This window comes from Marmota monax, unplaced genomic scaffold, assembly GCF_021218885.2.
Source record: "Marmota monax isolate L192 unplaced genomic scaffold, Marmota_monax_Labrador192_F-V1.1 WCK01_AAM20220418_F8-fsc00127, whole genome shotgun sequence".
NCBI classification, from domain to species: Eukaryota; Metazoa; Chordata; class Mammalia; order Rodentia; family Sciuridae; genus Marmota; species Marmota monax.
Window position 1 is genome coordinate 4793789 of NW_026692894.1, and position 13762 is coordinate 4807550.

General features: G+C 41.8%; 2 protein-coding genes and 1 pseudogene across 3 annotated transcripts in view; 1 reads left to right on the forward strand and 2 right to left on the reverse strand.

The window, feature by feature from the left end:
* The window catches only part of Rnf8 (ring finger protein 8), a 52418-nt gene extending 40602 nt beyond the window's left edge, over positions 1 to 11816 (reverse strand). The window contains exon 1 of one of the 2 annotated variants that reach the window (XR_006852983.2): positions 11536 to 11816. Coding sequence is in view for 1 of the 2 variants with exons in the window: in XM_046450646.2 (XP_046306602.1) it covers positions 11536 to 11646 (111 nt within the window). In the remaining variant the exon portion in view is untranslated. The remainder of the gene's footprint in view (positions 1 to 11535) is intronic. The other variant, XM_046450646.2, reaches the window with a different exon arrangement.
* Positions 8163 to 9606, forward strand: LOC124096694 (ribose-phosphate pyrophosphokinase 1-like; annotated as a pseudogene).
* A 1198-nt stretch (positions 11817 to 13014) lies between the features above and the next one.
* Tbc1d22b (TBC1 domain family member 22B) overlaps positions 13015 to 13762 on the reverse strand; it is an 85205-nt gene continuing 84457 nt past the window's right edge. The window contains exon 13 of the mRNA XM_046450669.1: positions 13015 to 13336. Coding sequence (XP_046306625.1) covers positions 13286 to 13336 — 51 coding nt within the window. The 3' untranslated portion in view covers positions 13015 to 13285. The remainder of the gene's footprint in view (positions 13337 to 13762) is intronic.

Here is a 13762-nt window from a genome sequence, read left to right on the forward strand (position 1 = left end):
TGCAGCTATGTTCGTCAAACAAACTCTTCTCAAGTTCAAGAGTCTAATAGACCACCACACCATAATCATGGGAGACTTCAACACACCTCTCTCGCCACTGGACAGATCTTCCAAACAAAAGTTGAATAAGGAAACTATAGAACTCAATAACACTATTAATAACCTAGACCTAATTGACATATATAGAGTATACCACCCAACATCAAGCAGTTACACTTTTTTCTCAGCAGCACATGGATCCTTCTCAAAAATAGATCATATATTATGTCACAGGGCAACTCTTAGACAATATAAAGGAGTAGAGATATTACCATGCATCTTATCTGATCATAATGGAATGAAACTGAAAATCAACGATAAAAGAAGGAAGGAAAAAGCATACATCAATTGGAGAATGAACAATAGGTTACTGAATGATCAATGGGTTATAGAAGACATCAAGGAGGAAATTAAAAAATTCTTAGAGATAAATGAAAACACAGACACAACATATCGGAATCTATGGGACACATTGAAAGCAGTTCTAAGAGGAAAATTCATTGCTTGGAGTTCATTCCTTAAAAAAAGAAAAAACCAACAAATAAATGATCTCATACTTCATCTCAAAATCCTTGAAAAAGAAGAGCAAAACAACAGCAAAAGAAGTAGAAGGCAAGAAATAATTAAAATCAGAGCTGAAATTAATGAAATCGAAACAAAAGAAACAATTGAAAAAATTGACAAAACTAAAAGTTGGTTCTTTGAAAAAATAAACAAAATCGACAGACCCTTAGCGATGCTAGTGAAGAGAAGAAGAGAGAGAACTCAAATTACTAGCATACGGGATGAAAAAGGCAATATCACAACAGACACTTCAGAAATACAGAAGATAATCAAAAACTATTTTGAATCCTTATACTCCAATAAATTAGAAGATAGTGAAGGCATAGATAAATTTCTTAAGTCATATGATCTGCCCAGATTGAGTCAGGAGGATATAGAAAACCTAAACAGACCAATATCAATTGAGGAGATAGAAGAAACCATCAAAAGACTACCAACTAAGAAAAGCCCAGGTCCCGATGGGTATACAGCAGAATTTTACAAAACCTTTAAAGAAGAACTAATACCAATACTTTTCAAGCTACTTCAGGAAATAGAAAAGGAGGGAGAACTTCCAAATTCATTCTATGAGGCCAACATCACCCTGATACCTAAACCAGACAAAGACACTTCAAAGAAAGAAAACTACAGACCAATATCTCTAATGAACCTAGATGCAAAAATCCTCAATAAAATTCTGGCGAATCGGATACAAAAACATATAAAAAAAATTGTACACCATGATCAAGTAGGATTCATCCCTGGGATGCAAGGCTGGTTCAATATACGGAAATCAATAAATGTTATTCACCACATCAATAGACTTAAAAATAAGAACCATATGATCATCTCGATAGATGCGGAAAAAGCATTTGACAAAGTACAGCATCCCTTTATGTTCAAAACTCTAGAAAAACTAGGGATAACAGGAACATACCTCAATATTGTAAAAGCAATCTATGCTAAGCCTCAGGCTAGCATTATTCTGAATGGAGAAAAACTGAAGGCATTCCCTCTAAAATCTGGAACAAGACAGGGATGCCCTCTCTCTCCACTTCTCTTCAACATAGTTCTCGAAACACTGGCCAGAGCAATTAGACAGACGAAAGAAATTAAAGGCATAAAAATAGGAAAAGAAGAAATTAAATTATCACTATTTGCAGATGATATGATTCTATATCTAGCAGACCCAAAAGGCTCTACAAAGAAACTATTAGAGCTAATAAATGAATTCAGCAAAGTGGCAGGATTTAAAATCAACACGCATAAATCAAAGGCATTCCTGTATATCAGCGACAAATCCTCTGAAATGGAAATGAGGACAACCACTCCATTCAAAATATCTTCAAAAAAAATAAAATACTTGGGAATCAACCTAACAAAAGAGGTGAAAGACTTATACAATGAAAACTACAGAACCCTAAAGAGAGAAATAGAAGAAGATCTTAGAAGATGGAAAAATATACCCTGTTCATGGATAGGCAGAACTAACATCATCAAAATGGCGATATTACCAAAAGTTCTCTATAGGTTTAATGCAATGCCAATCAAAATCCCAATGGCATTTCTTGTAGAAATAGAGAAAGCAATCATGAAATTCATATGGAAAAATAAAAGACCCAGAATAGCAAAAACAATGCTAAGCAAGAAGTGTGAATCAGGCGGTATAGCGATACCAGACTTCAAACTATACTACAGAGCAATAGTAACAAAAACAGCATGGTACTGGTACCAAAACAGGCGTGTGGACCAATGGTACAGAATAGAGGACACAGAAACCAATCCACAAAACTACAACTATCTTATATTTGATAAAGGGGCTAAAAGCATGCAATGGAGGAAGGATAGCATCTTCAACAAATGGTGCTGGGAAAACTGGAAATCCATATGCAACAAAATGAAACTGAATCCCTTTCTCTCGCCATGCACAAAAGTGAATTCAAAATGGATCAAGGAACTTGATATCAAATCAGAGACGCGCCGTCTGATAGAAGAAAAAGTTGGCTACGATCTACAGTCGGTGGGGTCGGGCTCCAAATTCCTCAATAGGACACCCATAGCACAAAAGTTAATAACTAGAATCAACAAATGGGACTTACTCAAACTAAGAAGTTTTTTCTCAGCAAAAGAAACAATAAGAGAGGTAAATAGGGAGCCTACATCCTGGGAACAAATCTTTACTCCTCACACTTCAGATAGAGCCCTAATATCCAGAGTATACAAAGAACTCAAAAAATTAGACAATAAGAGAACAAACAACCCAATCAACAAATGGGCCAAGGACCTGAACAGACACTTCACAGAGGAGGACATACAGTCAATCAACAAGTACATGAAAAAATGCTCAACATCTCTAGCTGTCAGAGAAATGCAAATCAAAACCACCCTAAGATACCATCTCACTCCAGTAAGATTGGCAGCCATTAGGAAGTCAAACAACAACAAGTGCTGGCGAGGATGTGGGGAAAAGGGTACACTTGTACATTGCTGGTGGGACTGCAGATTGGTGCAGCCAATTTGGAAAGCAGTATGGAGATTTCTTGGAAAGCTGGGAATGGAGCCACCATTTGACCCAGCTATTCCCCTTCTTGGTCTATTCCCTAAAGACCTAAAAAGAGCATGCTACAGGGACACTGCTACATCGATGTTCATAGCAGCACAGTTCACAATAGCAAGACTGTGGAACCAACCTAGATGCCCTTCAATAGACGAATGGATAAAAAAAATGTGGCATTTATACACAATGGAGTATTACTCTGCATTAAAAAATGACAAAATCATAGAATTTACAGGGAAATGGATGGCATTAGAGCAGATTATGCTAAGTGAAGCTAGCCAATCCCTAAAAAACAAATGCCAAATGTCTTCTTTGATATAAGGAAAGTAACTAAGAACAGAGTAGGGACGAAGAACAGGAGAAGAAGATTAACATTTAACAGGGATGAGAGGTGGGAGGGAAAGGGAGAGAGAAGGTAAATTGCACGGTAATGGAAGGAGACCCTCAGGGTTATACAGTGGAGGGGGTAGAGAGAGAGGAGGGGAGGGGAGGGGAGAGGTGGGGAGGGGGGAGGGTGGATGATGGGAAAGGCAGCGGAGCACAACAGACACTAGTATGGCAATTTGTAAATCAATGGATGTGTAACTGATGTGAATCTGCAATCTGTGTATGGGGTGAAGGTGGGAGTTCATAACCCACTAGAATCAAAGTGTGGAATATGATATGTCAAGAAATTTGTAATGTTTTGAACAACCCACAATAAAAAATTAAAAAAAAAAAAAAATAAAAAAAATAAATGCCAAAATTTTAGGAGCTACAAAACAGTTAATTTTTACCATCTAGTTGATTTGGGCTATGTGAGTAATGTGCTCTTATCATCTTTGTTCATTTAATAAAAATATTTTGCTAAGTATTAGAAAAAAATAAATAAATAAATAAATAAATAAATAAATAAATAAAATAAAGGTATTGTGTCCAACTACACTAAAAAATAAATATTTTAAAAAAATATTGAAATGGGAAGTAGCCAAAAACAAAGCTCTCAGGGAAAGCCTAGCAAACATTCTCCCACATAACTTAGGTATACTTTCAATCAATTAAAATTCAACCAAAAGTCTTTGCACTGAGTCAATATCCTCCATCTTAGCCATAAGGAAAGTGTTGAGTGCCTCTGGCAAAGATTGAAAAGAAGCCCAAATTCACATCTACCATATTTTCTGATGGACTTGTCAAGTTCATAATAACCCTGTGAAAGAAGGAAATGAAATTCTTCTTAGATCCAGATCTTTCCTGCTTATTATTTTCAGTGCACAAGTGCTCTCTTTAATGACCCCTTCCACAACCTTAACTGGAAATATTGAAGTTTTAAAGTTTGTGGTTTTCTAGCCAAACACAGTGTGCATGCCTATAATCCCAGTGACTAGGAAGGCTGAGGCGGGAGGCTCACAAGTCTCTACAATTTAGCAAGATCCTTTCCCAAAATAAAAAATAATGTTTTGAAAAGGGTGGGGGATATAGTTCAGTGGAAGAACACCCTGGGCTCAATCCCCAGAAACATACACACACATACATAGAAAGTCTGTGGGGTTCTAAGACCTACCCTCTTTGCTCTTTCTGAAAATCTTTCAGAATCATCCTTGTCTTCAGTTCCTTAAAGATTAATGAAGCCAGGTATGGCATTGCACCCTGGTAATCCCAGCAACTCAAGAGGCTAAGGCAGCAGGATTTCAAATTCAAGGCCAGCCTCAGCAACTTAGCGAGACCCTGTCTTGAAATTTTAAGAAGGGCTCAAAGAAGTAGTTCAGTGGTACAGCACCCCTGGGAGGAGGGGGAGAAGGAAAAATAAAAGTCTACCTTGACTGTCTCTGACCTAATCTAGTCACTCCTCCCAAATTCTCATTTCAGTAATTGACAATGTCATCCAACCAAATGCTCAGCCTAAAATCTAGAAGTCATTTTTGATTCATCTATTCCTCATCTCCACATTTTAAACATTAGCAATCTGCTGGGCACACCTGTTAATTCCAGCATCTTGGGAGGCTGAGGCAGGAGGATCCCAAGTTCATAGCCAGCCTCAGCAACTTGGCGAGGCCCTAAGCAACTCAGTAAAACCCTGTCTCTAAATAAAATACAAAAAAAGGGCTGAGGATGTGGCTCAGTGGTTGAGTGCCCCTGGGTTCAATCCCTAGTACCAAAAATAAATAAATAAACAATAAAACATCAGTAATTCTACTGGCCATAATTCATAATCTATTCACTTCTACCTCTCCAGACACTATCTGAGTCCAAATGTCCTGGCCACCTGCTGTTTCTGCTCCTACTCTAGCTCCCCTAAATTGTATTTTTCATGTAGCATCAGTGGTGATATAAAAATTTTAAATCAGATTATTTCTCTTTCTTTAAAATCCTTCCACCATCCAAACTTCTTCCCATGGACTATAAGGCCCTGAATGTCCTGACCTCCTCTTTAGTCTCAGACTCATACTGGGCTGCCAACACTAGCTTGCTTCTTCAGCCACTTGAGCCTTCTTTTTGTTCCTTAACCTCCTCCAAGTTCCAGCTTACTGGAGGGTTTTTTTTTTTTTACTTGTCCCCTCTGCTTAAAACACTCTTTTCTTAAGACACTCTTTTCTCAGACTTTTGCATAGGCTACTTTTCTCATCTTTTTCAAGTTTCAACTCCTCAGAGGCCTACACTGATTACCCTTATCTAATGTTGCTGTCTACACTACTTCCGCCGTTATTAGCATGCACTTATCATGATTAAATTATCTTGCTTGTTTGACCTCCCCCTCCGCATTTCCTAGAACATAAATTTCATGAGCAGGGACTTTATCTTTTTTTTAACACAGTATTCCTATACTGGACATGGTGTTCATCAAATATTTCTAAATGAATAGAAGGACAAAGAGATCTTGCCTATGGGTCCTTCCAGATTCTAGAATGGACATTTTTTAGGTCAGAAGTTGGAAGCTAAATTATTACACTTGAAAATATGGAGCACCAGCTAGGAACTCTTAAAAATCAGACTTGTTTCCCTTTAAAACATTGTGGTGGCCATCTCTACCAAAACTCTTTTGTCCGAAGCTTTTGACAGTTTAACATTTAATTATAGAAGTTCCTCTGAAGGCTGGGGCATAGCTCAGTGGTAGAGCCCTTGCTAAGCATGCAAGAGGCGCGAGGTTTGGTCCCATCATAGTTGGGGGAGGAAAGTGTATAACGATTACCTGTCATTCACATTCAGTATGAATTTCCATCCTGGTAGCTTTTTTTCATTTTTCTTTTTTGTTTTTGGAACTGGGGTGCTTTACTACAGTACTATATCACCAGGCCTTTTTATTTTTGATTTTGAGACAGGATCTCCCTAAGTTGCTCAGGAACACACTCAATTGCTGAGGCTGGCCTGGAACTTGTGATCCTCCTGCCTCAGTCACCAGAGTTGCTGAGATTATAGGCCTGTACCCACCGCACCCAGCTTTGATAGTTTTTTTTTTTTTTTCCTTCCCCCAGAGGAAATAAAAATTTCCAGGGGCTGGGGATGTGGCTCAAGCGGTAGCGCGCTCGCCTAGCATGCGTGCGGCCCGGGTTCGATCCTCAGCACCACATACAAACAAAGATGTTGTGTCCACCCAAAAATCTAAAAAATAAATATTAAAAAAAAAAAAAAAAAAAAAATTTCCACCTGCCATTTTAATACTTGAGGGGGAAACAGCCTGATTGCCACCAGGGAAAACAGTACAGAAAAAACAAAGGAGTGCCTTTTTCTGAATTGCCTTCTACAGACTGCAAATCCAGGAAAGATTTTTTTCACATCCTTTCACTCTTTCATTCAAGAATTTACCTTAGCATTCTGATATTTCACCTATACTACAGTTAAAAGAGTACAGCCATGCTCATTTGGAAATCCATTTACAACAGTTTTGCAAGCCTTTGAGCATGTTGACATTATTGATCTAGAAGTTCATCTTGACCCTGTCCACCTTCACTAATGCTACCCTTTCCACCTGGGCACAACTCCTGCTGTTTCCCAGATGAAAACCATCCTTTCCCTTTTTCAACCCACTTAGGGCAGAAAGCTTTAAGAAAACCAGATATGAGAGAAGAAAACAAGAAAAAAAAGATATTATGGCTTTAGGGATGATAGTTATAGGACCTAAGAACTAGTCAATTTGCAATAAAACATTTGTTTTTACACCGAACTCTGAACAGGTATTAAAAAGTTTAAAATACCATGACCAACAGATAATTTTACTATAGTATTCCCTTCAACAAAATGAGGGAAGCCATGTTTTATTTTTTCATCTGCAAAATCTGAAACTTTGAAAGGAACTGGAAAGGTGGGGAACTGACTGCTGTTATAATTAAATGATATCACCACACCTCTTAAAAATCTGTGCAAACCAACTAGTGGTTTAAGAACCATTACTGTAAGACTTCATCTTGGCTTTAATTCAGACTCTCTTCACATACACTATAGGCTAAGCTCTAACTACTGTCTAAGACCTGACCTTGCAGACAACCAGGCCTGGCAAGCTTCTACACACAGGCTACCAGGCAAGCCATAATGTCCCCAGTATGTTTTTTCCATTCACTTGGTTTGTATTGGTCTCTCCCCACAGAGGTGGGCCCATACAAATCTATCAAATAGGTTAGAACATATCTAGAAGTGCTTTATGGACTTGGGTTTTTGGGTTTTGGCAAAGGGGATTAATGTTGTTTTACCACTGAACTACATTCCCAGCCATTTTTATTTTTAGACAGGGTCTCACTAAATTGCTTAGGGCCTGGTTAAGTTGCTGAGGCAGGCCTTGAACCTGCAATCTTCCTGCCTCAGCCTCCCAAATTGCTGGGATTACAAACATAATCCTACGCCCAGCTTTATAGACTCCTTGTCTTACATCATTATTTTCCCTTATCCTCCCTTCTCCTGCAAAATCCAGGACTACCTCCCAAGCTATTCAGGAGAAATTAATGAAGTAATTCATTGAACTGATCTAAAAGAATAAGTTAACACTTGAAAATGGCGCAGTAGCAAAGGTTAGTGGTTAATATTAACTCTCCGAGTCAATTTCAGTTCAGAACCCTGCAGCAGCAGCGATCGCTGAGTGAAGAGCACCTAGGGTAAGTGCCCAAGATGCCAAATATCAAAATCTTCAGTGGCAGCTCCCATCAGGACTTACACCAGAAAGCTGCTGACCACCTGGGCCTAGAGCTAGGCAAGGTGCAACCAAGAAATTCAGCAACCAGGAGACCCGTGTAGAAACTGGTGAAAGTGTACATGGAGATAATGTCTACATCAATCAGAGTGGCTGTGGTAAAATCAACAATCTAATGGAGCTTTTGATCATGATTAATGCCTGCAAGACCACTTTAGCCAGCTGGATTGCTACAATCATCCCACGTTTCCCAGATGCCCAGCAGGATAAAGATAAGAGCCGGGTTCCAATCTTAGCCAAGCTTGTTAAAAATACGCTGTCTGTAGCTGGTGCAGATCATATTATCACCATGGATCTTGCTTCTCAAAATCAGGGCTTTTTTGATATCCTAGTGGACATCAGAGCCAGCTGTCCTGAAGTGGAGTAGGGGGAATATCTCAGAGTGGAGGAACTGCACTATTGTGTCACCTGATGCTGGTGGAACCAAGAGTGACCTCCATTGCAGACCAGTTGAATGTGGACTTTGCCTTGTTTCACAAGGAATGGAAGAAGGCCAATGAAGTGGACCACATGGTGTTAGTGGGAGATGTGAACGATCAGGTGGCTATCCTTGTAGATGACATGGCTGTCACATATGGTACCATCTGCCATGCAGCTGACAAACTTCTCTCAGCTGGAGCCACCAGAGTTCATGCTATCTTGACTCATGAATTCTTTTCTGGGCCAGGCATTTCTTGCATCAGTAATGTATGTTTTGAAGTAGTAGTGTTCATCGATACCATACCTCAGGAGGACAAGATGAAGCAAGCACTGCTCCAAAATACAGGTGGTGAATGACATCTCTATGATCCTTGCAGAAGCCATCAGGAGAACTCATAATGGGGAATCTGTTTCCTACCTGTTCAGCCATGTTCTTTTATAACAGAATAACTTGAGGCTTTTTAAAAAATAAAATCAACCCCACTCCTTCTTTCCCTTGGTATCTGATGACAAATTCAGAAGACCCAGCTTGCTCCTATATAGCTTTCTACATCCCATATCATGTAATTGAGAGTTTTGTAAATTGGGGAAAGACAGATTGATATTAACTGTTGGGATTTCTTAACTGCATTGTCTCATTCTGGCTTCCTTAATGATTTTGTGAATCTTACAGCTCTAACTAGAGTTCAGTTGCTGCAAGATTTCAGACTTCTAAGGATGTTGAATAAAGCTGTTTGAATGGTTGAGGACTTTCAGACTCTGCATGTGAATGCTTTGGAGATTTTTCCTTGTCAGAACAACTAGTAACAAAGCAGCCCATGTGTGACAAGTTCTCTAAGATCTAAGCTAAATTAACAACAAGAGCCCTGGGCTTTCCATAGACCTATTTCCATAGCTGAGCAAGTGTTAAGGCAGGAGCAGGCAGCTCAGCCTGAAAAAAAAAAAAAAAAAAAGCAAACAACAGTTGGGTAAGATCACCATGGGGGAGAGGGTAGCACAGTGCAGCCAATATTTCTAGGGAGGAAGAAGCCTGATTCATTGCCATCTGCTTGACCACATAGCATGTAGTCCCTTTGTGCCAATTCCTTTCTATGACTTTACCTTTAGCCATCTTGACCTTTTTATGGCCAAATACCCTCTTGGGCCCAAATTATCATTGTACCATAGTCTTCTGAACACAAACTTGCTTCCTGCTGTGTAACTGCTAACATTCACGTTAGATAATTTGCTGTAGCTTAACCTTCCTACTTTAATGGTGGTCATGAGTTTTAGGTGGTCTTCCCTCCTAGAATCTGTTTGGCCTCTCAAATGACCTGACATTTCTGTTAAAAGTTTGATGTTACTGTCTCTTGTAGAGGAAACTAATAAAGTGTCTGTGTGTGAAGAAAAAAAAAAAAGGAATAAGTTAACACTTGACTATTAAACTGCCACACGCAGTTGTGTGTGTGCAGTTCATCTACAGGACCAGATCAAGTAATGTATGTAAATTATACACAAAGTAACCCTTCATAATCTCTTTATTTAGCAACATTTAAGGCTGGACCTGAAGCCTTCCTTGACTTAAGGAACTAGTGCTTTAGACTATTACTAAATAATTCACGTTTTGGCATTTAATTATTCAGCCCACATACTGTCAGACTACTTCACTGTATAAATTTTCTCATTCAAGCCATAAGCTCTTTGACTACAGAAGTCATCATCTGTCTGTCTTATAAGTACACCAAACAACATAAGCACTAGATAAATATCTGGGAAACTACATTGAGACTAGATGGCTTATAAGAAAAACCTTAAAAAAATAATCTAGAAAGAAAGACCTAACTAAAACTAAATAATAATCAAGGCTTATTTAACTTACAACACTACCACTCAGTATTACCGCAAAGTGAACTTTTCATACAAATGACTTCCAAAACCCAAATGGCTCCTCATCACCGAGAGCTTGTTCCTGACCCAGTTTTTTCCAAGCTGTCTGCAATTCTCTCCCTACCACCCCACTTCTAGCGCCCCCTCCCCCACTGGTACCAGGCCTCACCCTTCCTTTTTGTTTTTATTTTTAACATGCATTTATTATTCTTTGTTCATCTGCATTTATCAAACAGTGTCAGCAACCTCTGGGGAGAACTCTGAATCCCCATCCTGACCCATCTCAGGGGGCGCCACTTGGAGGCACACAGACTCCCAGGCTAAACTTGACCCATCCCGACCAGCCGATCTACCTCAAAGAGACGGAAAGAAAGAAGTCATTCTTACATGAGTACCTGAAGGATGACACATCTAATTCGCAATCGGTTTCAAAATAAACTCGAGAAAGTTCACACCGCATCAGACCTCGGGCGGCGTTTCGGTCCGGGCCGCGCCGCCTCCGTGGCCGGCACCGCGGGCTCCGGGCGACCCCAACGGCCCGGCCCCGGCCTCTGCTCTGCCCGGCCCTGCTCCTCCACGCCGCGGTCGGCGTACACCAGCTCCGGCCGCCCTCCGGCCCAGCCGCCCTCCAGGGGCCATCTTACCCCCTCGGCACCATGGGCCTGGACCCGGTCCCCACCGCCCTCCGGGGCCCCGAAGGTCTCCCCCGAGTGGAACCCTTTCATCTTTCTCCCCCAACACCTCCCGCCTCAGACCCCTCCACCGCGCGCCCGCGATCGCGCTCACTACGCGGCCCAGGATCCCACCTCTTGCTGCTCCTCGCTCTCCCATCCCCCGGCTTCCCCATTCATCGCAGCCGCCCCGACGCTGCCGCTCCCGTCCCCGGCTCCCTTCCACCCCCAGCTCGCCCCAGCGGGACCCCATCGCTCCCCACAACAGGACCCCCTGCCCTCACCTCGCGTCCGTCCTCCAGCAGCAGCCACTCGCCGTTCATCCCCACCCGCCGCAAGCACCAGCTCCGGCCACCGGCGTGGTCTTCAGTGACCAAGGAAGCAGACTCCCCCATAGCCCACTAGGCCCTGGGTGCCGCTCAGCAACGAGCGAAACTCTGGTCCCGATCCCGGTTCCAGCCGTCTCTCGGTTTCCTCGCCGGCGCCATACCTAAACAACAGACAGAAGCAATCGCTAGGAGATCGGGATCGATGCGAACTCTAGCTCGGGCTGCGGGCCTGGTGCACCCGGAGCCGGGAAGTTGGAGCGCCGCGCCTGCGCGTAGGGTGGCGCAGGTGCTAGTCCCGGCTGGGGCAGGCTGGCCCACAGCTGTGATTCTGGCGTCACAAATTCCTCACAACTCACCCCAATCTTACGCACCCGAACTGGAACCGCTCCTTATTTTTCCCCTTTTAAAGATTTTTTTTTTGCTTTATGGCCACATCGTGATGATGATAACCCTGTTACTTAAACTGTAGCCCGCGTTCCCTCACCCAGTATCTCAGTTGCCGAATTTCCCATCCTCCTGCCTCTGCCCACCAAAGAGCTGGGATAAGCCGCCCCGACGCCGCCGCTCCCGTTCCCCGGCTCTCTTCCACCCCCAGGTCGCCCCAGCGGGACCCCATCGCTCCCCATCACCTCGCGTCCGTCCTCCGCGCCCGCGCCGGGCTTTTTGAAATACCTGGTCTGTCAGTAAGCCCCACCCCCAACCCATTATGACCTACTTTTAAAATAACTTGAGATTTGAGATTTGTGGAGGTGGAGAGTGATACTGGAGATTGAACGTGGGGGCGCTTTACCACTGAGCCACATCTCTAGCCTTTTTTTTTTTTTTTTTTTTTTTGAGACAGGATCTTGCTAAATGACTGAGGCTAGCCTTGAATTGGCCATCGTCCTGCCTCAGACACCCTAGTAGCTGGGTTTACAGGTGTGTTCCCACACACACTTGTGATACATTTTAGGTTGCTTATTCTTTTCCTAAATTTCATCCATTTTGCACGATCTCCTTTTGTTAGTGGATTTTAAAATTTTATTCTAGGCAAATCTACATAGACAGGAAGCACAGGTACCAGTGGCTAATTGAGGAAGTGAGTGTTGAATGCAAATGAGCTTGTGAAGGGGGTAGTAATAGAAATGTTCTAAAAGTATATTGTTATGATTGCACACCTGTACAAGTTTACTTCCAATGGGTGGATTTTGTGGTATGCACACTTCCAATGGGTGGATTTTGTGGTATGTAAATTATCCTCTGTAAGCCATTAATTTTTTTTAATTGCAATTTCAACTCCTTCCCTTGGATTCTCCAGTATAGGGTCATAGTTGCTACCTGTAGTAACTATTCTGATAGCTCAGTGCTGCCTTTTGCTTTCTCAATTTTCCAATACCTGCTTAATAATTTAGTTATAGTAAGTTCTATCAGAAAAAAAGTGTACTAAATGAATAATAAAAAGTATAACAATTAAGGGCTAACATTTATTGAGCACTAACCAGAGACTAGTCCAAACCTCCTACCAACTTGATTTTAAGAGTTCTTCATGAACTATTTCATGATGGTGGTTACAATTATAACTCCTACTTTGGGGAGGATAAAAGAAGAGACATAGGGAGGTTTAGTAACACATTTGTGACTTTGAAAAGTAAAAAAGAAACAAATTTGTTGGTTTGAAAAGTAACAAATGGGGGAACTGGGGATGGAGCTGGGTGGTAGAGCTGAGCTAGCATGCCTGAGGCCCTCCCTGGTTTCCATCCTCAGTACCCCAGCACACCTGTGTTAAAAAAAAAAAAAAGACAATTAGTCTGTTTCCAAAGCCTAATGTCCTAACTCTGGTTGCAAACCCAGCTTGGATTGCTTCATCTTTGTGGCACTATAAGATCAAGAACTGCAGCCCCTATCTTCACAGAGGGCCAGGACAATGAGGGGGAGCCATAGACGCAGTCTGGACAAGCTTCCCTAGACTGCGGATGTATGGATGTGTGTCTGTTGGTTTCCCACCTTAGCATTCTATCCCAGCAACTGCACATAGAGGCCATCTTGACACTTAATCTGTGTTTCCTTAGGCTTCTCTTGCCTGTGACAGATCTCTAGACCTTTTTTTTTTTTTTTTTTTTTTTTGGTGTTAGGGATTGAACCCAGGGACTTGTGCATCTAAGCAAGCACTCTACCAACTGAGCCATATCCCCAGCCTCCCCCC